Source organism: Rhinoraja longicauda, chromosome 5 (assembly GCF_053455715.1).
Source record: "Rhinoraja longicauda isolate Sanriku21f chromosome 5, sRhiLon1.1, whole genome shotgun sequence".
NCBI classification, from domain to species: Eukaryota; Metazoa; Chordata; class Chondrichthyes; order Rajiformes; family Arhynchobatidae; genus Rhinoraja; species Rhinoraja longicauda.
The window spans coordinates 24,621,744-24,648,677 of NC_135957.1; the positions used below are offsets into that span (position 1 = coordinate 24,621,744).

A 26,934-nucleotide genomic window follows, 5' to 3' on the forward strand; every position below is an offset into this window, starting at 1 on the left:
AAAAGACTAAAAAGATAATGCTACTGAGAGCAATGCCAAATCCATTAGCAGGACAGAATGGGGCGCAGGCAGTGATGCATGTATACACCCCATGGAAGTTGCAGGAAATGATTAAAATTTCTAGGAATGCCCCTGACTGCATTTGGATTTGTGAATTGTATAAGATCAACATTAACCATGTACGAAACAGTCGCAAGAGATGTGTTCACCCTAACGTCCGCTATCCTGAATCCAACCGACGAGGTACGATGGAGAACCCTTTGGGAACCATACCAGCCCGACCACCCCTAGACGGATGAGGGGGTTTTCTGGGCTTGGTGAATTTCTGCCGGAGTGGATCCCCAACGTGGCAGTGTACATTAAATTACTGTCACCCTTGCCTCCGCCAAGGCACCGCAGCAATTCACTCTCTCACCCCAACAAGAAGAAGCGTGCCGCAATCTAAAACAGTGCTAGTCACTGCACCAGACATTGGACGTCCTTTATAAGATTGCCCATTTTCAGTTTTATGTGATCAACCTATTGCAAGCCCCAGCCCTCCCAACACAACTGGCCATTATCAAGTGCAATGCCCATCCGGGTGGCCGCGAATAAAATTGCCAGGGAAATGCCCTTTGCTGACATCACTGCCCGCACCGTAGCTTGCGAATCCTGCACTATGGTCCCCACAGAACCAAAGATTCTAATGGGCAGAACGGCCTTGCCAGACATGGGTGATGTAGGGTTAATGCAGGGGGATGCCTCTGCTGGGCAACGTGATCTTGGAAATTAGAGGATTGTGCCATTGACTCCTTGACTGGGCTCTGGCTTACCCCTCTTGGGCAAATTTGTGTACCTGATGTTTTTCTGCCCGTTCCTTTCAACTATGTACACTTCCTTACGCATGCTAGTAAGGAGGGTATGGTCAGGATGGCAAAGGAAACCTGGTGGCATCCGGAAATTCACCAGGAGGCGTTAAAACAAGTCTCAGATTTTGAAATTTGCAGATGAAATAATCTCGGAAAGACAAAGGGAATGACACTCATATTGGACTGACCATCAGTCACTGAAAGAAAGTATGCAGGTACAGCAGGTAGTGAAGAAAGCCAATAGAATGTTAGCCATCATAACAAGAGGAGTTGAGTATAGGAGCAAAGAGGTCCTTCTGCAGTTGGAGAACTGCACCTGGAGTGAGACCACACCTGGAGTATTGTGTGCAGTTTTGGTCTCCGAATTTGAGGAAGGATATTCTTGCTATTGAGGGCGTGCAGCGTAGGTTTACGAGGTTAATTCCCGGAATGGCGGGACTGTTGTATGTTGAAAGACTGGAGCGACTGGGCTTGTATACGCTGGAATTTAGAAGAATGAGAGGGGATCTTATTGACACATAGGATTATTAAGGGATTGAAAACGTTAGAGGCAGGAACGGGGTACTGATTTTGAATGATCAGCCATGATCACATTGAATGGCGGTGCTGGCTCGAAGGGCCGAGTGGCCTACTCCTGCACCTATTGTCTATTGACCCTTTGAGTGTATATAAGTAGATCTTATAGAGTTGTCAGGGGCACATTATGATTAAGTGTGTGGAAGTTATTCTGACCCACACGCCCTCAGCGATGAATTAATTATTTATGCACAGCAATTAACCCCTGCTTTACCAGTCCTGCATTCCCAGGTACAAGAGGCACCGAAGCCACTACCAGTTACATAAGGGGACGAGTCCATAATACCAGGAGACTACGTGCTGAAATCTCTCCTCGGAGTACACGAGGTTAACGTATAATGAAAATGCCCCTGGTGATCATCTGTCTTAAAGCCTTGCAGATTCCAGGTATGATGGAGGAAAGAAGTGTAGGCCGAACCAACCTAACCACGATCACCACCTGTGCCAAGGAGATGTACTCTAATGCGATGATGATAACCCGGAGGGATTTGGAAAATGGAACGTCAGCCGACTGAAGGCCTGTATTGGACTTTTGAGGCATCTTCACTTTTCGTGACTGTTGAAGGACTGTCATCATAAAATGTTACCTTGTTATTGGACTAAATGTAAAATTTGATGATGTATGTCGAAGTGCGGTAGGTTGGATTCTCACAGAACTATGTCTGGTCTCTCCACTACAGAGATGTAAACATGATCTCAAGTTTCTCGGAGAAGTCCCAAGAGGTAACTTATTTCTCCGAGATCACTCAGCTATGTACTCCCCAGTCAGTTGTTTGCTACCCACCCATAACCTCAGTACAGGCATTATTCAGCATGACCAGAATGGGACCCCCTAAAGTACCTTATATGTGATAATTGGAGGGAGAAAGCAAAAATAAAGGCGTCTAAACCCACCTTATTTATGAACCCTTTACTGCCCCGCCTGCTATTGGTCTTCCGTTACCAAAGGATAATTCACATTCACAGGACGTATGTTTGGTCGCGGATATCGCCAAACCGTGCAAATTCACACCCAACTTTTACCCAGATGATGAAAGAAAGAGGTGGCAGAGATGCACAATGGTTCTCTGAGCAGTTTAGGATCTTGATAGAGGGAGGTGAGTTAAACATGTATTCGATATGTCATGGCACTTTGTTTTTAACGGATACAAACCTTTTCTTTTTCTTTAATGGTACAGCCACTAATGTCCTGAATCCACCAGTCCCGAGGTGGCAATAGGAACCCTGATTCCTATGACAATAACCTGTCCCTCCCAGTGGGTCTCTCGTCAAAGGTTGGTGACTAAAACTGTTTCAGAAGAATTTTGTTCAAAGTGGAAAGATCCCACATCTCTAGGAACACATGGGAGCTCTGTGGGATAGGGATGGGTGAGCTTCTTTAGTCTAGGCTTCACTGGAGGTTATTTGGCTGCCAATAATCGCAATTACCTCATTTGTGGTCTCACTATCTTGGGTAATGCAACCACGGGGGCCCTCGACATGATTACCCAGGGACTTACTGAACTTAGGCTCTTTACTATGCAGAACAGATATGCCCTAGATTATTTGTTGGCTCTGGAAGGAGGTGTCTGTGCTATAGTAAAAGGTAGTTGTATGATGGGAGTTAGGGATCAGACAGAGAATATTACTAGTTTTATTACAAAGATAAGAGAGTAAATGGATAACATGAAGGAGTCGAATAGTTGGGGTGATTAGGATTTTGGGGGCTGGTCGGACAAGTTGATTAATATAGCATTGTATATGGGAATTTTAATTGTTTGTATTTTTGTCGGGTTGGCTATTCTGAAATGCGTATTGAGAAGAATGGAGATGGTGTTAGAGAGTATTGGTACTTCAAGAATGTTAGTGGTAAGACAAACTGAATTATATGATAAGGAGGCTGAGGATGTTGATAGTGTGAAGGAAGAGTTTTGAACGACTAGGAAGATTATTAGATTAGGAGGTAAGAGTGAAGGGGAAGATGAAGTGGTTTTGAGGATGAGCAACATAATAGAATAGGTGTAATAGGATATGTGCCCTTTGGAGGGCTATACCAGAAGAATGATGCATGTTCGATTTGATTAGAAGTTGAAGTTTGAAGTTTGATTTGATTAGAAGTTTGATTTGATTAGAAGTTGAAGTTTGATTTGATTAGAAGTTGAAGTTTGAAGTTTGATTTGATTAGAAGTTGAAGTTCGATTTGATTAGAAGTTGAAGTTTGAAGTTTGATTTGATTAGAAGTTGAAGTTTGATTTGATTAGAAGTTGAAGTATGATTTGATTAGAAGTTGAAGTTTGATTTGATTAAAGTTGAAGTATGATTTGATAAGAAGTTGAAGTTTGAAGTTTGATTTGATTAGAAGTTTGAAGTTTGATTTGATTAGAAGTTGAAGTTTGAAGTTTGATTTGATTAGAAGATGAAGTTCGATTTGATTAGAAGTTGAAGTTTGATTTGATTAGAAGTTGAAGTTTGATTTGATTAGAAGTTGAAGCTTGAAGTTTGATTTGATTAGAAGTTGAAGTTCGATTTGATTAGAAGTTGAAGTTTGATTTGATTAGAAGTTGAAGTTTGATTTGATTAGAAGTTGAAGTATGATTTGATTAGAAGTTGAAGTTTGAAGTTTGATTTGATTAGAAGTTGAAGTTTGATTTGATTAGAAGTTGAAGTTTGATTTGATTAGAAGTTGAAGTTTGAAGTTTGATTTGATTAGAAGTTGAAGTTTGATTTGATTAGAAGTTGAAGTTTGAAGTTTGATTTGATTAGAAGTTTGAAGTTTGATTTGATTAGAAGTTGAAGTTCGATTTGATTAGAAGTTGAAGTTTGAAGTTTGATTTGATTAGAAGTTGAAGTTTGAAGTTTGAAGTTTGATTTGATTAGAAGTTGAAGTTCGATTTGATTAGAAGTTGAAGTTTGATTTGATTAGAAGTTGAAGTTTGATTTGATTAGAAGTTGAAGTTTGAAGTTTGATTTGATTAGAAGTTGAAGTTTGATTTGATTAGAAGTTGAAGTTTGATTTGATTAGAAGTTGAAGTTTGATTTGATTAGAAGTTGAAGTTTGATTTGATTAGAAGTTGAAGTTTGAAGTTTGATTTGATTAGAAGTTGAAGTTTGATTTGATTAGAAGTTGAAGTTTGATTTGATTAGAAGTTGAAGTTTGATTTGATTAGAAGTTGAAGTTTGAAGTTTGATTTGATTAGAAGTTGAAGTTTGAAGTTTGATTTGATTAGAAGTTGAAGTTTGATTTGATTAGAAGTTGAAGTTCGATTTGATTAGAAGTTGAAGTTGAAGTTTGAATTGATTAGAAGTTTGAAGTTTGAAGTTTGATTTGATTAGAAGTTGAAGTTCGATTTGATTAGAAGTTGAAGTTTGAAGTTTGATTTGATTAGAAGTTGAAGTTTGATTTGATTAGAAGTTGAAGTTTGATTTGATTAGAAGTTGAAGTTTGAAGTTTGATTTGATTAGAAGTTGAAGTTCGATTTGATTAGAAGTTGAAGTTTGAAGTTTGATTTGATTAGAAGTTGAAGTTTGATTTGATTAGAAGTTGAAGTATGATTTGATTAGAAGTTGAAGTTTGAAGTTTGATTTGATTAGAAGTTGAAGTTTGATTTGATTAGAAGTTGAAGTTTGAAGTTTGATTTGATTAGAAGTTTGAAGTTTGATTTGATTAGAAGTTGAAGTTCGATTTGATTAGAAGTTGAAGTTTGAAGTTTGATTTGATTAGAAGTTGAAGTTTGAAGTTTGATTTGATTAGAAGTTGAAGTTCGATTTGATTAGAAGTTGAAGTTTGAAGTTTGATTTGATTAGAAGTTGAAGTTTGATTTGATTAGAAGTTGAAGTTTGATTTGATTAGAAGTTGAAGTTTGAAGTTTGATTTGATTAGAAGTTGAAGTTTGATTTGATTAGAAGTTGAAGTTTGATTTGATTAGAAGTTGAAGTTCGATTTGATTAGAAGTTGAAGTTGAAGTTTGATTTGATTAGAAGTTGAAGTTTGATTTGATTAGAAGTTTGAATTTTGAAGTTTGATTTGATTAGAAGTTGAAGTTCGATTTGATTAGAAGTTGAAGTTTGAAGTTTGATTTGATTAGAAGTTGAAGTTTGATTTGATTAGAAGTTGAAGTATGATTTGATTAGAAGTTGAAGTTTGAAGTTTGATTTGATTAGAAGTTTGAAGTTTGATTTGATTAGAAGTTGAAGTTTGAAGTTTGATTTGATTAGAAGTTGAAGTTCGATTTGATTAGAAGTTGAAGTTTGATTTGATTAGAAGTTGAAGTTTGATTTGATTAGAAGTTGAAGTTTGAAGTTTGATTTGATTAGAAGTTTGAAGTTTGATATTTAGAAGTTTGATTTGATTATATTAGAAGTTTGATTTGATTATATTTAGAGGGTTGGTTGTACTTAGTTTGTTTTCTATCCACCTGAGGTAATATGAAGGCGTTGTTTTACTCTTGAAGTGTTTAAGGTGATTTATTGTTTTAAGCTTTGATAGTTATCATAGAATGATAAAAGGAGGGAATGAGAATCTATGCTATTAGCTGGTATAGTCAATTAGAGATATTATATTTTGTTGTAGTAAAGATGGTTTATTTTGTTGTTTTAGCTAATATAAAATGGATGCTTATTTTAGTGGAAAGCAGTAAGATGGATGCTTGTGGCAGAAATGTTATCCTTGGGAACAGAATGTGTTTGTCCCTTTACGAGTGATAAGGAGTGTACAGAAGAGATGGGCTATTGTCCTCTCCCACTCTGTCTGACTGCGAGTACTGTGTATTGAAACAGTAAAGCAAGGTCATGCAGCTGCGAGATTGCTCGTCTATAGAGATAAGAAAGTTTCTTTCTTATTAGCAACTCCTTATTTGGGTGCGTGTGAAAGTAGGAGAAGTTTTGAATCCACTCTAGGTAAATTGATGCGTTTCTCTAAATACATGTGACTTATATTAATGGTTTGGTTTTTGAGCATGTGACCTGTATCAATGATTTTGTCTTCTCTGTAACCATGGAAATTGTATTAGATGTGTAATTGGTCATTGTATTAGATGTGTAATTGGTCCTTGATTTCTTTTTGTCACACCTCTCTTTTTCTGTATAAAAAAGTAAACAATGGTGGAGAAGTTGTTCTTCCCCTCCCCTGAGTTGAGATCTCTTCAGACACTAGTGTTGTGTCTGGAGATCTTCTCGGGAAGAACCCCATGGTGGAATAAATCTGATATGCTAATCCAGTATCACGTGTGATTATTCAGACTGAAGGTAAAGAATTTGATTTGACAGGAGAACACAGAAAGTAGTTGGTATTTGAAACAGGCTGCCAGAGTTGGTGGTAGAGGTAGGATAATAACAACATTTGAAATACATCTGGACAGATAAATTTGTGAGCTGGGCACGGAGAGATATGGAAATAGAATTAATGCAGGTTAGTTAGGTTAGTTGCATTAATATAGGTGGCCAGATGGTCGGCACAAATGCGGTGGGCTAAAGGGCCTGTTTCTAAGTGGTACACTCTATGACTAAATGCCAGGTATTCATGGAAGTGCAGTTTTGTAGCAAAGAAAGATTGGAATGAAAGAAAGGTTTTGAAGACTCTTTCAAAGATGGTGGTGGCCAGGATTCTCTATTGGTTCAGTTCATTTTCCACTAAAACCCTATGCTGCACTTGGGTTACCTCCAGACTTAACCATACCAATGCTCTCCTGATCAGCTTCTGACCTCCTATATCCAGTTGTGTGCATTCAACTCTTCTGCCCATTATGTTTAATTGGTTCAAGTTTGTTCAGCCATTACACCTACTCTCCCATCTACGCTGCCATTCACTTTAATAGTGCTTCAGCTTTTAAGTTATCATCCTTGTTTACAGGTCATGTCTTGGGATCATTTTATCGACGCCCCCGAGCCATTCCATCATGTCTGACCATCTCTGAAATCTCTTCCACCTTTGCAAGCCTTGAAGATCTCAGCTCTCTTCTAATTCTGATCTCTGGTACATCTTCAAATTTAAATGCTCCATCATAGGCGTCCTTGTATTGAGCTGCTGAGACCTAAGCCTCGGAATCCCCCCCCCCCCCCCCCCCCAAACCTCTCAGCTCACTGGCTGACTCCATTACTTTAAGAAAACCTAGATACCTGACTGAACCTCTGGTTATCTGGCACAGTCAGACCTTCTATTGGTCAATATTGACCTTCTATTGGTAAATATCAAATTTCTATTTGACAGTGCCTCCTACTGAGCCACTTGGGAGCAGCAACAGTGTGGCAAATCGTTGCTGGTGAATGAATCCAAAACAATGGATTACAGAACCTTAAAAATAGAGCAAAGGTGTTGAAGGATAATGACAGGAATCGCATCTTCATACAAAGGATGGTGGAAATCCAGAACTCCTCCCTCCAAAAAGCTGTTGAGAGTGTAGGATAATTAAAAACTCTCTCTTGGTCAGAGATTTAGATTTTTTTTAAACTCGCATAATGTTTGCAAAGAATAACACTGCTGCCAAATGTATGTTTACTATGAGCTCACAGTGAGTCCAAGAATAGAGTATGTTTACAATGCGCTTTCATTCTTTACCTTAATACCTTACCTCATAGATCATTCCAAATATTAAATACTCTTAATTTCTGACAAGTTTTCCATGATATTTTTAAAACAATACAGTGAACTGACAAAATGCTATTCAAATTTGGATTTGTTATTTGGCACCTTCCCCCATAGCAATTAAAATTCATAAAGTGTCAAAACTGCACTTGATAGATTTTTCGGATAAGACTATCAAGAGTATAATTAAGGTAGGAACTTTCAGACAAGATCTTTCTGATTGATGTGTCAGGTTTGAAGGGCCGAATGGCATGCTTCTTTAATTCAGTTTAGAGATACAGCGCAGAAACAGGCCCTTTGGCTCGTCCATGCCAATCCCCACACACTATCCTACGCACACTTGGACTGTAGATGTTCTGTAGAATTGTTACAGTGAAAATCTATTAAAAAACCCAGAAAGTTGATATCGAGTGTCATCAACCAGAACTGAATGCAATTGACAGTAAAGTGCACTCTGAGAACATTACCTGTGCTGCTGGAACAGAACACATAAAGAAACGTGTTGATCAGTCGCTGCCTTCATGAACACCTCATTTGCGTTTTAGTTTTAGTTTTAGTTTTAGAGATACTGCATGAAAGCAAGCCCTTTGGCCCACCTAGTCCACACCGACCAACTGTACACTAGTTCTATACTACTGAAACCAATTCACCTACAAACCTGCACGTCACTGGAATGTGGGAAGAAACCAGAGCCCCTGGAGGAATCCCATGCAGTCATAGGGAGAACATACAAATTCCGTTCAGACAGCACTCATAGACAGGATCAAACCCAGGCCTCTGGCGCTGTGAGGCAGCAGGTCTTCCGCTGCACCACTTTGTTGCCCCGCATAATCAAATATTGTTCCTCTTTTTTTGAGACAAATTAAGTTAAACATGCCAAGCAGACAAATCGGTTGCCTTCCATTATACTCAATGTGGCTCATTGTTCTCGAGCAGCCTACTCTGTCTTTGCACCAGTTATGTCAAGCTCATCAACATTAGCTCATTTGTCAATTTAGATCAGATTTGGGTTTGAAGCACGTCATGCTTAATTGTATTGCAGTATCACAGATAATGATGTACGAGTCTAACACAATTTCAAAAAGCATTATTTTCAATTGTTTCATCATGGAAATATCCTGTAATGTCTTTACTAAATAAACAATATGAATTATTTTCTGCTTGGCACATAGCAAATTTAGGAACTTTTAACAGAGTATCCACCTTTTTAAGAGGCCAAACATTAAAAAAAGATTATTATTATAAGCAGGATTAGATCAAAGAAGGGTATAACGTTACAACAACTTGAAAGCCACCTCAATTGCAAGTAATACTTCCGATAGAATGTAATTGTTTAACTTCAAATTTACCCATTAGACAACGGTATTCCTTTCAACTGAGTCACTAACCTTCTACAATCTGCCATCTCAGACTCCTCAGGTGTAGGGCTTCTGTCTAACTTCTTCCAGCCAATGACGTATTTGTTGACAGGACCTTGGCAATGATATGATCCTGATAAAGACCCAAGCATTTGTTGACTATTGTTCTGAGATACTATGTAGACTTTCGATGCATCAAGCGATCCACTGGTTTTAGAACCACGAGGTGCTGGGCTTCCTGAATGATGAGAACCACTAAAGAAACAAGTTTGTGGAAGGAATGGAAAAGAGTGGTCATAGAGTTAACAATTACAACTGACTATTCCAGTGCTTGTTACGAAATAATTAGGTTAATTATTTACGCCAGCAGCATTGTTTACAGTAATCTTAAATCTTGATCACAGAATATTTAGATGATAGCACCAAACCATTGTTGGACCACTGTGAAGAGACTCTTCTGCAAATGGAATGATTTGGGATTTAGAGAAGTAAAAAAGTCAAAATCCTTATAATCAATTGAGATATGAATGTTGCGAGAAGGGAAGTGCAAGTTTAGGTGGATTGACAATGAGTAGGGAGTGATTGATCTTTCTTGGATATGTTCTTTTCATACAACCATGGCATTGATGCATTACAGATGGGAGATGAGGATGTAGCTATGAATGTGGCCTTTCTACGGTATATTTGGCAGATCCATTACTGTGAACAACAAACCTATCCTACAAGAATTTGACTTGACATACATTTTCTCTCCAGTGCAATATTAGACAATAGACAATAGGTGCAGGAGTAGGCCATTCAGCCCTTCGAGCCAGCACCGCCATTCAATGCGATGATGGCTGATCACTCTCAATCAGTACCCCGTTCCTGCCTTCTCCCCATATCCCCTCACTCCGCTATCCTTAAGAGCTCTATCCAGCTCTCTCTTGAAAGCATCCAACGAACTGGCCTCCACTGCCTTCTGAGGCAGAGAATTCCACACCTTCACCACTCTATGACTGAAAAAGTTCTTCCTCATCTCCGTTCTAAATGGTCTACCCCTTATTCTTAAACTGTGGCCCCTTGTTCTGGACTCCCCCAACATTGGGAACATGTTTCCTGCCTCTAATGTGTCCAATCCCCTAATTATCTTATATGTTTCAATAAGATCCCCCCTCATCCTTCTAAATTCCAGTGTATACAAGCCTAATTGCTCCAGCCTTTCAACATACGACAGTCCCGCCATTCCGGGAATTAACCTAGTGAACCTACGCTGCACGCCCTCAATAGCAAGAATATCCTTCCTCAAATTTGGAGACCAAAACTGCACACAGTACTCCAGGTGCGGTCTCACCAGGGCCCGGTACAACTGTAGAAGGACCTCTTTGCTCCTATACTCAACTCCTCTTGTTATGAAGGCCAACATTCCATTGGCTTTCTTCACTGCCTGCTGTACCTGCATGCTTCCTTTCAGTGACTGATGCACTAGGACACCCAGATCTCGTTGAACATCCCCTCTTCCTAACTTGACACCATTCAGATAATAATCTGCCTTTCTATTCTTACTTCCAAAGTGAATAACCTCACACTTATCTACATTAAACTGCATCTGCCATGTATCCGCCCACTCACACAACCTGTCCAAGTCACCCTGCAGCCTTATTGCATCTTCCACACAATTCACACTACCCCCCAATTTGCTAATGGTACTTTTAATCCCTTCATCTAAGTCATTAATGTATTTCGTAAATAGCTGGGGTCCGAGCACCGAACCTTGCGGTACCCCACTGGTCACTGCCTGCCATTCCGAAAGGGACCCATTTATCCCCACTCTTTGCTTTCTGTCTGTCAACCAATTTTCTATCCATGTCAGTACCCTACCCCCAATACCATGTGCTCTAATTTTGCCCACTAATCTCCTATGTGGGACCTTGTTGAAGGCTTTCTGAAAGTCGAGGTACACCACATCCACTGACTCTCCCCTGTCAATTTTCCTAGTTACATCCTCAAAAAATTCCAGTAGATTTGTCAAGCATGATTTCCCCTTCGTAAATCCATGCTGACTCGGAACGATCCTGTTACTGCTATCCAAATGCTCAGCAATTTCGTCTTTTATAATTGACTCCAGCATCTTCCCCACCACTGATGTCAGACTAACTGGTCTATAATTACCCGTTTTCTCTCTCCCTCCTTTCTTAAAAAGTGGGATAACATTTGCTATCCTCCAATCCACAGGAACTGATCCTGAATCTATAGAACATTGAAAAATGATCTCCAATGCTTCCACTATTTCTAGAGCCACCTCCTTAAGTACCCTGGGATGCAGACCATCAGGCCCTGGGGATTTATCAGCCTTCAGTCCCATCAGTCTACCCAAAACCATTTCCTGCCTAATGTGGATTTCCTTCAGTTCCTCCATCACCCTAGGTTCTCCGGCCCCTAGAACATTTGGGAGATTGTGTGTATCTTCCTCAGTGAAGACAGATCCAAAGTAACGGTTTAACTCGTCTGCCATTTCTTTGTTCCCCATAATAAATTCCCCTGCTTCTGTCTTCAAGGGACCCACATTTGCCTTGACTATTTTTTTCCTCATCACGTACCTAAAAAAACTTTTGCTATCCTCCTTTATATTATTGGCTAGTTTACCGTCGTACCTCATCTTTTCTCCCCGTATTCCCAATCCTCTGTCTTCCCACTCTTCTTTGCTATGTTATACTTCCTCTCCTTAATTTTTATGCTGTCCTTGACTTCCCTTGTCAGCCACAGGTGTCTCTTACTCCCCTTAGAGTCTTTCCGCCTCTTTGGGATAAATTGATCCTGCAACCTCTGCATTATTCCCAGGAATACCTGCCATTGCTGTTCTACCGTCTTCCCTGCTAGGGCCTCCTTCCAGTCAATTTTGGCCAGCTCCTGCCTCATGCCTCTGTAATCCCCTTTGCTATACTGTAATACTGACACTTCCGATTTTCCCTTCTGCCTTTCCATTTGCAGAGTAAAACTTATCATGTTGTGATCACTGCCTCCTAATGGCTCTTTTAACTCTAGTCCCCTTATCAGATCAGGATTATTACACAACGCTAAATCCAGAATTGCCTTCTCCCTGGTAGGCTCCAGTACAAGCTGTTCTAAGAATCCATCTCGAAGGCACTCTACAAACTCTCTTTCCTGGGGTCCATTTCCAACCTGATTTTCCCAGTCTACCTGCATGTTGAAATCTCCCATAACCACCGTAGCATTACATTTGTGACACGCCAATTTTATCTCCTGATTCTATTAGAATTCAATTGTCAAAAAACCTTAGTTTTCATCACTACAGTAAAGTTTAAAAGAAAGCATCTTCTGCATCCCATTTAATATATGTTGCCATCTTACAAATCCACACTGACCTTTTCTGCAATTTCATTTTTCCATCTCTAACCAGTTATCTGGCTCTGCTACAATATTGGTATATTCCTTACTGAAGCCACAAACGACAACTGTTCAGCATTTCAGACCTATTGGTATTTATCGAGAGTGTTGGGAAATTGGAGTATATATATTCAGAGAAGTAATTGGAGTATATATATTCAGTCAGACTACATTGCACTGGGGTAAACTGAAGATTATTAATTCATCTGCATAGCATTTCAAAAATTGAAAAATTCTTTTTCACAAACAGTTTTTGCAAAACCAAAGAATTAAGTCCTGCATGGATACACGAGTGTTTGACAGGGCAACAATTGGCTTACCAAATGGGAAAGATTAAAATTACTTTTATGCAGGTAGTTGTCATAATTTTAAATGAACTTTCTAAAAGTGTGGTTGAAGCAAATTCAAAAATTAGGTGGGGAGGAGCAGGGTGGGAAATTTCTGGAGCATGGTAAAAGACAGGAGAGTGAATAATTGTACAGCTCTTTCAGAGAACAGACATTGGAACAATTAACAAAATGGTCTGCAGTACATGGTCTGCCTGTAAATTTGGTAGTGACGAGGTTACGTAGCACTTTAGTCCTGGCAATTCAATTCATGGATGTTTTCATAAACCTTCCAATTTTAAAACTCAAAAGGAAAATTGTTATTCTTAGTGTTATTCTTAGTATATTTTAGAAAGTATTCATATGACTAAAGATAGGATTAACCTCCCATAAAGAGTACTGTTAGAGCATGGAATGCTTGTCATTGGGATTTACTGACAAAATAACCGTTGTATCTGTCGAGACAGAACTGGATAAATAATAGAGCAAAAAATGGGGGCAAGAGCAAAACAGGTCAGTGGAATTAGTTTGGATATGACAGGGCTATGGAGAGATTTAAGCAATGTGATTCGTTTGATTATAATAAGGAGCTGGCAACAGAGTGGGGCAAGGAAAATTTGGGACTGAAACATTTTGGGCGACTTTGGTGCAAATGAATACATTTTAGATTGATGCAAGGCTAGGAAGAAAAGGTGGAGTACAGAATAGATTTTGGATTGATCTAATGCTGAGGGAGAATGACTTTACTTCTAAATTTTACTGTCAAGCAAATGGCCCAAATGGTCCCCTACAATAATCCAGGATTCCCATAGTTTAATGTTATGATTTCCAGAATGGTCCAATGGAATCTTGAGAGTTTACACTTACCACACAAACACAGCAAGATATTGTACCCCATTTATCAGTAACATGCAACTTTTAGTTGAAGTAGTTTATGACACTACAGTGCATTCAGAAAGTATTCAGACCACTTTTTCCACATTTTTTACTTTACAGCCTTATTTTAAAATGGATTAAATTCTTTTTTTTATCATCAATCTACACACAATACCCCATAATAAAAAAGCGAAAACAGGTGTGTAGAAATTTTTGCAAAGTAATTAAAAAGAAATAACTGAAATATCACATTTACATAAGAATTCAGACCCTTTACCCAGTACTTTGTTGAGACACCTTTGGCAGCGATTACAGCCTCAAGTCTTCTTGGGTATGACACTACAAGCTCGGCACACCAGTATTTGGGTAATTTCTCCCATGCTTCTCTGCAGATCCTCTCAAGCTCTGTCAGGTTGGATGGGGAGCGTCGATGCACAGCTATTTTCAGGTCCCTCCAGAGATGTTTCTTGGTTTCTTGGTTCTTGGACCTCCAAAATATTCTAAATGGAATTTAAACTGGAGGTAGTTTAAACTGGAGGTGGATCGGGTTCAAGTCCGGGCTCTGGCTGGGCCACTCAAGGACATTCACAGACTTGTCACAAAGTCACTCCTGCGTTGTCTTGGATGTGTGATTAGGGTCGTTGTCCAGTTGGAAGATGAACCACCGCCCCAGTCTGAGGTCCAGAACGCTCTGGAGTAGGTTTTTATCAAGGATCTCTCTGTACTTTGCTCCGTTCATCCTTCCCTCGATCCTGACTAGTCTCCCAGTTCCTGCCGCTGAAGAATATCTCCACAGCATGATGCTGCCACCACCATGCTTCATCGTAGGTATGGTATTGGCCAGGTGATGAGCGGTGCCTGGTTTCTTCCAGACGTGACGCTTGGCATTCAGGCCAAAGAGTTCAATCTTGGTTTCATCCTTTACGTGGCTTTTGGCAAACTCGAAGCGGGTTGTCATGTGCCTGTTACTGAGGAGTGGCTTCCGTCTTGCCACTCTACCATAAAGGCCTGATTGGTGGAATGCTGCAGATATAGATGTCCTTCTGGAAGGTTCTCCCATCTTCACAGAGGAACTCTGAAGCTCTGTCAGAGTGACCATCAGGTTCTTGGTCACCTCCCTGACCAAGGCCCTTCTCCCCCGATTGCTCAGTTTGGCCGGGCTGCCAGCTCTATGAAGAGTCCTGGTGGTTCCAAAGTTCTTCTATTTAAGAATGACGTGCCACTGTGCTCTACGGGACCTGCAATGCTGCAGAAATTGCTTTACACCCTTCCCCAGATCTGTGTCTCGACACAATCCTGTCTCAGAGGTCTACGGACAATTCCTTCGTCTTCATGGCTTGGTTTTAGCTCTGACATGCACTGTCAACTGTGGGACCTTATGTAGAAAGGTGCGTGCTTTTCCAAATCATGTCCAATCAATTTAATTTACCATTGGTGGACTCCAATCAAGTTGTAGAAACATCTCAAGGATAATCAATGGAGAGTTAGATAGAGCTCTAGGGGCTAGTGTACTAGTGGAATCAAGGGATATGGGGAGAAGACAGGCACAGGTTATTGATTGGGGACAATCAGCCATGCTCACAATGAATGACGGTGCTGGCTCAAAGGGCCAAATGGCCTCCTCCTACACCTATTTTCTATGTTTCTATGTTTCTATGAAACAGGATGAACCTAAGCTCAATTTTGAGTGTCATAGCAAAGGGTCTGAATACTTATGTAAATGTGATATTTCAGTTATTTCTTTTTAATTACTTTGCAAAAATTTCTAAACACCTGTTTTTGCTTCTTCATTCTGGGGTATTGTGTGTAGATTGATGATAAAAAAAAAAGAATTTAATCCATTTTTAAATAAGGCTGTAACATAACAAAATGTGGAAAAAGTGAAGGTGTCTGAATACTTTCTGAATGCACTGTATATATGCTCTGTCTCTTGTAGTGATAATTTACTAATATGTGGTATATGCAGTAAGTTCACTGGAAGGCCGCAATCATTAAAACGCACTGTACCTGGAGTGTGATGAGATCTCGCTTAGATCACCAGTACTTCCTTGGGTGGCAAGGCCAGCGGAAATGGCAGCAGCATAGTTGTGAACAGCATAAGATTTTGCCTGTCCATCTTCAGGCCCTCCATCTTCTGAGTGCTCCACCCACTGCACCATCTGCTCTGCTCTGCTCTGGACAGCTGACCTGTTTCCAGTCAAATGAACCGTGGCCATCAATGGTGCTGGAATACAGGGATTTGTGTCGATCCCACTGTCGGTGGAGGCTCCTTTAATGTATGTCAATCCAAGCAATTCTGGATCCATTAAGTCACCTGAACCAAACTGTTTGTCATCACTATTGCTGGAGGCATTGCTGGAGAGAGTATTACTGCTGGAATGGCTTGAACAATTATTATCTGTAATCTAAGAGTAAGGAATAAAAGTTGACACACAACCTAAGAATTGTAAGTACTTTAAAATGTGGTTATGAATTTAAACATATTTAACTACAATTTTATCCTAATAATCCCCTTGTGTTTGGGCCAAATCTGTATCACATTCCTGTGACAAGATTAATAGCATATTTTAGTTTTCCATTGGCATTAATAGTTAAAAAAATTACAATACACAAATGGAACTGCCAATTATTGGCAAAATATTTTTTTCAATTAGAGCAGCAAGCTACAAAAATATATAGTGGTGTATTTGTATTATAAAACCCATTCAAACTATATTCATAACCATTGGCTTTAAATGTCTGTGTTTTAACTTAACTATACCCAAAAGGAACCCAAGAACTTCAGGTTCAGCCTGTGAACATGTTAATTTACAAAAAGGCTGTATTGTAGTTACTGCAAAGCAAGGCGTTGGTTCAAATATAGGATAATAAGCAAGTTTCTATGGCCTTTCCCAAACTGATTTTACAAAGGGATAATTCATCATCAAATTCAATAATTGCATTCATCGACATAGTTACCTTTGACACAAAGGGTGTGTGAGATTGATGGAGCTTTTCTTTGTTGGCACTAATGCTTTCTTTGAATTTCAATGAAAAAGTGAAGCCACTTATGCTAATTGTTTCTAATTAAATTGAAAATGATTGGGAGAAAATGCCCGATGGCTTGGTTAGAATAAACATCCAATTTGCTCCACACATATTTTTGATTCTGAGGCAATTAAATTTTAAATGTAATTATCCGGAGCAGAGCAATATTTACCTTGTTAAAGGAAGGATAGCTCTGGTCAATATGTGATGAAAAATTGGAAATGATTCATGGTTTCACAATTTTATTGTGCACAGCAGTCGGAGCCAAACTCCACTGCTGCAATTCAAACATTGCTCTCACCAACCGAAGGCACCAAAGGGTGCGAGCGGAAGTCAAGAGTACTTAATGCCAAGTTTACAAACATAATCGTTCCCTTGCAGATAGACACAAAATGCATGAGTAACGCAGCGGGACAGGCAGCATCTCTGGATAGAAGGAATGGGTGACGTTTTGGGTCAAGACCCTTCTTCTGTCTGAATTACTCCAGCATTTTGTGTCTATCTTCGGTGTAAACCAGCATCTGCAGTTCCTTCCTACGTCCTTCTCTTGTAGACACAAAAAGCTGGAGTAACTTAGCGTGGCAGGCAGCATCTCTGGAGAGAAGGAATGGGTGACGTTTCGGGTCGAGACCTTTCTTCTTACACATCCTTCTCTTGTAGTTCATTTAACTGTACTGAGTAGTCCGGTTTCACACCATATAAGAGAAATAAATTTCAGAGCTAACCTTGGCATTTGGCAAGATAACTAACATGACAGGGTTGGCAAAAGAGATTGCAAGGGGCAAACACTGTCACATGATGTCCACCGTGGAGGCCAGGACCCACTCTCTACATTCCCCTTTCCATTTATAAAATGTGACCAAATGGAGATTTGCACAAAGTACAGCCAAGTTAACTGAAGCTCAGTGCAAAGCACATCAATGAGGTACAATGCTCAGTGCAAAGCACATCAATGAGGTACAATGCTCAGTGCAAGGAAGTGGATGTCAATGAGGTACGTGGTATGTAATCAGTGCTCAGCGCACATTGTAGCACAGGTACTGGGAGCTCAGCAGTGAGAACCACAGGTCCGTCATTGATGTAATACGTATATGCATATAATGTTTGTCTAAATAAATTATATTTAGATATTGTTTAGACATTTTGATATTCTCCCTCCTAGCATTCACATGACAACTCTTCCCCAGCCTGAGCCAGAGATCTTCATTTTTTCTGTTCAAAATTCCCCAATTCACTCCATTCTCTTCCATTCTGTTCCAAGAAACAGTAAATCATCTGAAATGGCCCCTCATAATTCAAATGCCAAATGATAGTTTGACCATATAAGGTAGGGAGAGGATAGCAGTAGTATTGCAAGCTGGAACTGCAAAAAAACAGAGCAAACATAAAACCATAATGAGTGAATCTTACGTGTAAAATTTTATTTGGGGACTCTTTGCCTATAGTTTCCCTTTGAAGTCCTTTGTAAGAGCTCAGCATTTTTGTTGAAGGAACATGCCATCTTGCTTCTGAAAGAGAAACATTTAAAAAAATGCTGTAATCTGTTCCTTTTTTGGGCAGAGATTAAAAGCAAGACACAGCACTCAAAATTATTAGCAAGATTTCTATACACATTTTGGCTTTCAGTGCTTTCAATATATATTTTTATAATTCTCTCCATTTTGTTAGCTGTGACTCAGTAGGTGGTATTCTCACTTTAGAGATAAAAGGTTCTGGATTCAAATCTTGAGCACAGAAGCTGAGGTTGACGTTCCAATGCAGATTGATGGAGTGCTATATTGTTGCAGATACTATCTTTCTGATGAGACCTGGGTTTGATCCTGACCACGGGTGCTGACTGTACGGAGTTTGTATGTTCTCCTCGTGACATACTTGGGGTTTCTCCAGGTGCTCCAGTTTCCTCCTGCACTCCAAAGACGTACAGGTTTGTAGGTTAATTGGCTTTGGTAAGATTATAAATTATTCCTAGTGTGTGCAGGATAGTGTTAGTGTGCAGGGGTCGCTGGTCAGCAATGGACTCGGTGGGACGAGGGGCCTATTTCCTCGCTGTATCTCTAAACTAAACTAAGAAATGAAAGGCACTATATAAATAAACATCTTCCTTTTTGTTTTACTGCTCTGAGGGGTGACTTGTTAGAGTATATATGATTGTGAGAGGCATAGATAGAGTGGATGGTCAAAATATTTTCCCATGGTACGGGTATGAAAAACAAGAGGCCATAGTTTTAAGATGAAACGTAGGAGTTTTAAAAGAGACCTGAGGAGCAAGTACTTTTTGTTTTACACAGTGGTTGATATCTGGAACAGGCTGCCAGGCATGGTAGTTGAATCAGACCCAATTACAATGCTTAAGAGACATTTACACAGACACTTAAACAGGCAAGGCATAGAAAGATAAGGTTCCAATATTGGCAAATGGGACCAGAATAGAGGCACGAAAAGCTGAATGTGGTGGACTGAAGGGCCTGTTCCTGTGCAGCAAACCTCCACGACTCCATGCAATACATTCAAATGTTGAAGGTTCAATATATTGAGCACCACAAATGTTGGATTAGTGACAACCATAACATCATATGTGGCTCGATTGTAATCATGTATTGCCTTCCTGCTGACTGGATAGCCTGCAACAAAAGCTTTTCACTGTACCTCGGTACACGTGACAATAAACTAAACTGTAATAATACTCAAGGGCACATTAAATGATTAAGTTGCATTTTACCAAATTCAGTCCAAAAGCAAGGCTTACCAACACTTCTGGTCCTCTCCAACGCACCATCTCTTTCTCTTGGCCCATCATACTCTGTCAGTGCACTAGTGGAACCTTGGTGATCATGTAGAACAGGTGATTGGCACCTTTTAATTACAAGCAGAATGATTTTTAATATCAACACCAGGCATTTTTATCAATTTTCTGTAGAGAGTGATCACAATCTAAGAAAGATAAATTTACCTACATGTATACAAAGCCAATATTGATGTTGTCATTGCACTGCCCTTTGCAATGTTTTAAATAGTGCTAGATTTACTATTTGAGTGTAGCAAGATTAAATTTGTATTTACAAACATTTCAGCACTTCATCAAAACTCCTGAAGCCAATGCTTTAATTTTGTAGCAGTCATTTTATGTGTAGGCAAACACAGCACTCAACGTTCAAAGAACAAGCTCCAGAGATGAATCAGCTGACAGATTGCTGATGTAGTGCTGGTTAAGGAATGAACAAAACACTGTATGAATTCTTTCATGGCACTGAATAAGTAAGTAAAGTTTGAAGTGATCATTAACTGAGAGGTTGCACTGACATAAATCTCTGCTCTGGACTGATAATGAATTCTGAATTCGAAACCTAAGTAAAAATCTAGTTATTCATCCTCAGGAGATATTATCATTGATTACCCCACACAACAGAGAGCAGAGTTCAAAAGTAATGCTTTGGCTGTGAAATGCTTAGGGAATTTGTGGTCAATATTAAAGCACGTTGTCCTTCTTTAATTATTGAGTGAATTATACATGCTGCTCTCCCTGACAAAAATGGGTTTCTCAGTGTAAGCTAAGATGGTTGATGCAAACGTACAGCACACATTAAAAAAACACAAAAAGCTCAGTCAGAATTTCGGGAGGTATAGTGGTGAAATTGTACAGTGCTGGAGCGTGCCAGAGACCTGGATTCAGTCTTGACCTCAAGTGCTGTTTGTGCAGAATCTGCAGGCTCTCTCTGTTACTGTGTGGCTTTCCTTCTGGTGTTCTGGTCTTCTCCCACATACCAATAAACTGTGGTTGATAGGTTGCATGACTACAGAAATTGCCCCAGGTATGTGGGTGAGTATTGAGTCAGAGGAGAGTTGATGGGAAAGGATGAGCATTAAATGGGGACTGATGACTCCCATAGTACTAGTTGGACAAGGGCTGGGTAATTGTCCCTTGTGTTCTGGTAATATCGAATTGTTACGAGAACTGATTATCTTGTCAAGCTTGTCCACGGGACTCAGTGCTGCATCTCTTATATTAAACCAATGAATACAATTCAAAAGTACATGAAGTGTGTTGGGACTTTCAGAGGTCTTGAAAGGTATAAAAATGCAGCTTTTTGGATCATTCTAAAATTCCTAATAAATTCTATCTGTCTCACTTTGAATGGTCAAATATAAAATATGTGCTGTAACATTAGCTGATATCATCAAGAACATTTAATCACATGCACCTGCCATTAAAAAACAAATCCAAAGATCATGAAATAATCAAAACATTTTGAAAATATTTACTCTGGTCTCAAAAAATAAATTAACTAGCATTTTCTGTGTTTTTGAAGTATCTTGTGATTATCTAGATTTGAGAAGTTGCACATTTTGTTGTAGCCTGCTGACAAAAGAAGTAGGTTGAATGAAAGTCCCTGGCCGAGAAAGGATTTTTATTAGGAATTAGGAAGAAATGGCACAGAGAATGCTACCCTTGCTTAAGGCATTCATCATAGATTCATAGTTATCCAGCATGGATATGCCGACCAATGTCAACTTTATACAAATTCCGTCTTGATACAGGCCATCCCCAGATTGTGACGTCTGATTTATGGTCATAAATGAGCTCCCATAACATTATTAAATTTCAAAAGTCCGACATTGGTACATACATTCATTCCTACAAATAGCAGAAGTATTCTCTCTCTCTCTGCATTTTTAGTCATTGTTCTTTCTTATTCATCTTACGTGCTTTTGATGCAATTCATTACCATACCGTAAAGGTATGGTTACAAGTGAGTAATTTCTGTGTATCTTCTAACGTGAACAAATTGACTTATGGATGTCTGTAAAGCCAGAACCTGTTCATTACTCTGGGACAACCTATGTTTATTTGATTTAATTTGTTACAGTAGAACAAATAATTTTAAAGTGATGCAGTTTTAACATTTCCTCAAAAGCATCTACAGGGCGTGTACAATATACCAGCTAGTTATTGAAAACTGTGCTCATTTAATTTCAAGTCAAGAGTGTTTTATTGTCATATGTCCCAGATAGAACCATGAAATTCTTACTTTCTGCAGCACAACAGAATATGTAAACATAGTACACTGTAAATAATAATAATAATAATCTATTGTAGTTCAGAGCTTATTTGAAGTAATTTTAAGTGGATTGCCTTGTTTGGTAAAATACATTTTCATTAATTGCCGGTAGCATTGCCAGAGCTGAAGCAATATTTGAGACCTTCCACATGCACCTCTAAGTTATAATGATAGAATCTGTGGAGCGTTCAGGAGACCAAACTCAGCTTTCTGTAAATACAAGTCGAAAGTAATTGCATACCCATCATATCCAGACTGTTGCCTCCAATGACTACTGCCACTAGGCCCCGGATCACTGGAAGATGACTGGTTGCTGGGAGAGCTTCTGTAATGTTGACTGGAATCACCAACATTGGATTGTGAAAGCTGAGCACTTTCTACATCTTGCATAGATCTGTGTGCAAGAGGAAAACAAATGCTTTCAGTGCTGGGTGAAAAGAACAGTTGTTTGAAAATGCAACTCGGTGTCTATTATACACAAATAAATGTTCTTAATTTAAAGATAATTATATTACATTATACATTAAATTTACAGCACCAAATTGGCCATTCAGCGACTTGACAATGAAAGTATTTATGATTCACACAAACCTTTTCCCACTTTACTTCATCTCATCTTTCCACACCAAACTATGCTTTTGTAACTTAAAACAAATGTTATTTTTCTCTTTCTGTCATTACTTGCCACCAGTATCAGCCATTCCTTCCAACTTCATCAGCACCCAATACCACCGACAACCTAAACTGATACATTTTACAGCAACTGATACGACACAGTTCACAAATGGTTAATTAAAAAGGGGAGAAAGATCATACTGGTTGGTTTGTTCTAGATTTTTACAGAATGGCAGAAGTCATATGATGGCCTGTCTATCAAATTGAGTGTTTGATTGACGATAACATACAATGGTATGTCACTTTGTGTGCAGGACCAAGAGCACTAATGTAAAAGGGGTGATTATTTTAATATTTAAGGGAAGATGCAAGACCAACAAAGCTGCTGCACTGAGAGACCAGTGCAAACCAGCATTAAAATATCCCACTGTTCAATGTGGAAATTCTGCCTGTTGAGCATGTTACGTTTGAAGAATCTCTGGGCTAAGAAGAGTTATGCAGACAAATGAGGCGAGGAGAGATAGGAGTTGCCATCACAAGCTTGATCATCAAGCAGCCAATATATTAAAATGTATTTTCAAGAACCTAGGTAGGTCTTTAACATGGCATAGTGAGGGTCTGGAATTTTCAGAATGACCCTAAGGAGCTTTGGGTAATGGATGCTTCCAGAATGCTTATAGAGGGGCTGATGGAGATGAAAGTCTCCATTATGGCAAGGGGAGAACTTTGGATAGTGATAAGCTGTTCATTCAGTCCAACAAAGGTTCACGGTAGATGTACAGCCCACCAAGTGACAGGGATAGGGAGAAGGCTCCAGTCTGGGGTGGCAAAGGTAGGATTGAGTTTTAAGGTAGCAGAGCGAGGGTTTGGGATTGATCTCCAGGCAAGTAGATGTATCCTATTGTGTAAAGAAATACAAGATTCATGCAAGATTCCTTTAAGTTAGAGGAAGGTACATGCGTCACACCATCCCACCAACCAGCATGGTGATCATGTCATTTGGGATTGGGAGAGACAGAGTGAATAGCCTTTGATATCGGTTGAGCTTTCCAGTTTCTGGATACCCTGCATCATTCATCACAGAAGTTAGCATTAGTGTCACAGCATCCCTCATGCACTTTGGAAAGGATAAAAATCTTGTTCTTGAAACTGGTTGGGGTGGTTGAAGAGATTGAGCTCACACCTATGGCTTCACTGGGCAGAGGACTCGGTTATGCTCAACAGTTACTGAACCACATTCCAGGGAGAGAACCAATGCAGTTAAGAGAGTATTGTACTGTATATCAAGACAGCGATAAAAGTGAAAAACAAAGGAGCATTGTCTCCCACAAAAAATATGTAACCGGCACTGTCACTTCCAAATATATTCCAAAATGAACTAAAATGTAATGAACTAAAGCAGTTTCAGTTGGAAAATATATCACCTCATTAATAAAAATGAATCTTGTGAAGACAAAAGATGGACAACATATTCCTTTGAATCAAAACTAATGCTAAACTGCAAACTTTTAGAGTACAAAGAAAATATCTGAAGCATAATCAACACAATTGACAATGAAAATGTCCTTCTCGTTTATATACACATTGATCTATATAATTGTAGAAAGAAAAGGTCTCAAGGCTGCTTGTGCAGTCTGGGAACAATTAGGTCACATATAAAATGCTTAATACACATCTGTGCATTTGATTAAAATGAGAAAATAATGACAATGTAAGCGGGGAGGAAATGCATCAAGTTCGGAGTTGGATAATGTGCACACCTGCACTTGTTCCACGACTGATCTCAAAGGAGGGTTTAGTGTTGACATAAAACCTTCAACACTAACAAAAGTATTCCTTCCACACACATACGATAAGAGGAGAGTTTAATTTGGACTACTTTATCCTCTATAGGTCTCCCTCCCTCTGCACCCCATAATACAGAATGGTCAAACTGGCAGAGTCAGCTTCAGTTTAGGTCTGGCTGAGTAATGGGTGATCTTCTGGTGCTCAAGATGCATCTTTCACCAATTTTTTTGGTCCTTTCCAATGCAAATGCAGCCAATGCTGTTAACACTATAGAAAGAACATTCATCTTGTCATTTGCATTTCTCAAAACATTGGATGATGCTACTATCCATGAATAAAAGTATTTTCTACACAATATCAGCTGTGGCCCAGTTGCGGCAATCAGACCTCAGTAAGAAAATCATGGGCTCAAGTTTCACACCAGAGGTTTGAAAAGACTTCCGATCCCTGAGCAATATTAAGGGAGTCCCACACTTTCAGAAATATCACCTTTTGGTCCTCTTTCAGTTAGAAATAACATTTCCCATAGCAGCATTTTGTACAGGCCTGGTCAATACTTACCCCTTTAAATCAAGATTACAGAGAACAGATTATCTGATCATCATCACAGCTGACTTCCAAAGCAAGTGCATATTTATCTTGTGTGAATCCCCTAGAGGGAACTTGCAAGCTATACATAGAAGGGTTCTGCAATGCAAATGCCACACTCTACTTGCATAGAAGGGTTGGGGGCCGGTGGCGAAGGAGAACTGAATAAACGCAGCCTGCACAATTGCTAAAAAAACTGACAATCCTTTAAGTCATTTCCATTTATTTATCTGGCTGTCCAAAAGTTTGAAAGCGGCAAATGCTTCTGACTTCCAGAAATATCTAATAAACTCGATTCAAACAATTAAAAACAAATTATAATTAATTAAAATTAAGAAAAACACAAATCTATCGTCAAGATGGAAAGAGAGTAGAGAAGATTTGCATGGATGTTGCCAGGACTTGAGGGCCTGAGCTATAGGGTAAGATTGGGGAAGCTAGGATCTTAATCATCAGAGCACAGGAGACTCAGGGATGATCTTATAGAGGTGTATAAAATGATGAGTAAAGTAGATTCAGTGAATGCCCAGAGGAAGGGTATCAAGAACCAGAGGACATAGGTTTAAGGTAAGAGGGGAAAGATTTAATAGGAATCATAGGGGCAACATTTTCACTGAGTGTGGTGGGTATATGGAATGCGTTTCCAGAGTAGTTGAAGCTGGTACAATTAAATCATTTAAAAGACTATTGAGATCGTACATGGATAGCAAAGGATTAGAGGAATATGGGCAAAATTCGGGCAAATAAAACAAGCTGAGATAGGACATTTTGTGCAGCATGGAAGAGTTGGGCTGAAGGACCTGTTCCCATGCTTTCTGACTATTTAAATGAACTAAAAATCATTGTGAATTTTAAATCATCTAAAATTAATTCATCATTATATTGCCTTCCATTACTCATTCTGCTTCATTGAAATGTATAGGTTCTGTCAAGTCCAACTAGTCATATCATCTCAAGTGGTGGAAAATTGCCTCTCTCTTCTGAATGAGCGTCAGATCACTCAGCAAAACCACAGTACAAGCTGAATTGCAACAATCGGACATCCACAACTGCGTAATTATTTCTAAGTTGTTGCTGGTTGCTTGGACAAGCATCAGCAGTGAAGTGAGAGCTCTGGAGGTTTCCATACAAAATCTGGGAAATCATAGTTTGTGGAGATTGTTTTCACTAAATTGGTTGCTGAATTTCACAACATTGAGTACAAGTTTAAAATGATTCAATTGACAGTAAATACCTTGGGACAGATCGAGATTGTAAAGTGTGTTATAGAAATGGAAGTATTTTCTTTAATACACTGCAAACAATTCAGTTTAAAATGTTGACATGATCTCTCAAATATATTAGGTGCAGGTAACGTATAAATGAAAAGCATAAAAAGTGAAATATTAAGACAATCAGGATCCATGTATGATTTTGGTGTCACCTTTATTACCAAAGTATTACTGTGGCTATGAAAGACCGATTTATCTTGCTGCCTATCTTGCTATTTCAATTATATATGTTTTGTCATAAACAAATATCTGTAATAGATAATTTAAGAAATACAGCGGACAATTCTGAAATGAGATATATGCAGGTAATAGTTGGTTGATTTGTACATTGCATTTCATAAATGCAAGCATTTCATAAACACAATTAGATTTCCTCACCTCCAAATGAAACTGATATTCCACACCTGCCTTGCAGCAGATGGTCTAATCCTATTAATAGAAAAAGTAAATTGCATCTCTCTGTATCGCTGATCTGACAGATCCAGAATCCCAATATGAAATCTGACACACAATACTTAAGGCTAGAGACCTCTGGAATGCTGATGGCCCTAGAGGACTGGTGTTACCCAAATCACTGAAGGAACTTTCAAGGTCAAAGGAGGAATGAATGATTAAAGTGGTCTATTTATTATTACTTCGATCTTGTAAACCATCACCG

General features: G+C 39.1%; 1 protein-coding gene across 8 annotated transcripts in view; it reads right to left on the bottom strand.

Moving 5' to 3' along the window:
- The window catches only part of LOC144593494 (signal-induced proliferation-associated 1-like protein 2), a 389,226-nt gene that overhangs the window by 69,683 nt on the left and 292,609 nt on the right, over positions 1 to 26,934 (bottom strand). For all 8 annotated transcript variants that reach the window (XM_078399153.1, XM_078399151.1, XM_078399145.1 and 5 more), the window contains 5 exons: positions 22,256 to 22,408; positions 19,704 to 19,810; positions 18,368 to 18,465; positions 15,938 to 16,335; positions 9,372 to 9,596 (listed from right to left, as the gene is read on the bottom strand). In XM_078399153.1, the coding sequence (XP_078255279.1) occupies positions 9,372 to 9,596; positions 15,938 to 16,335; positions 18,368 to 18,465; positions 19,704 to 19,810; positions 22,256 to 22,408 (981 nt within the window). The remainder of the gene's footprint in view (positions 1 to 9,371; positions 9,597 to 15,937; positions 16,336 to 18,367; positions 18,466 to 19,703; positions 19,811 to 22,255; positions 22,409 to 26,934) is intronic.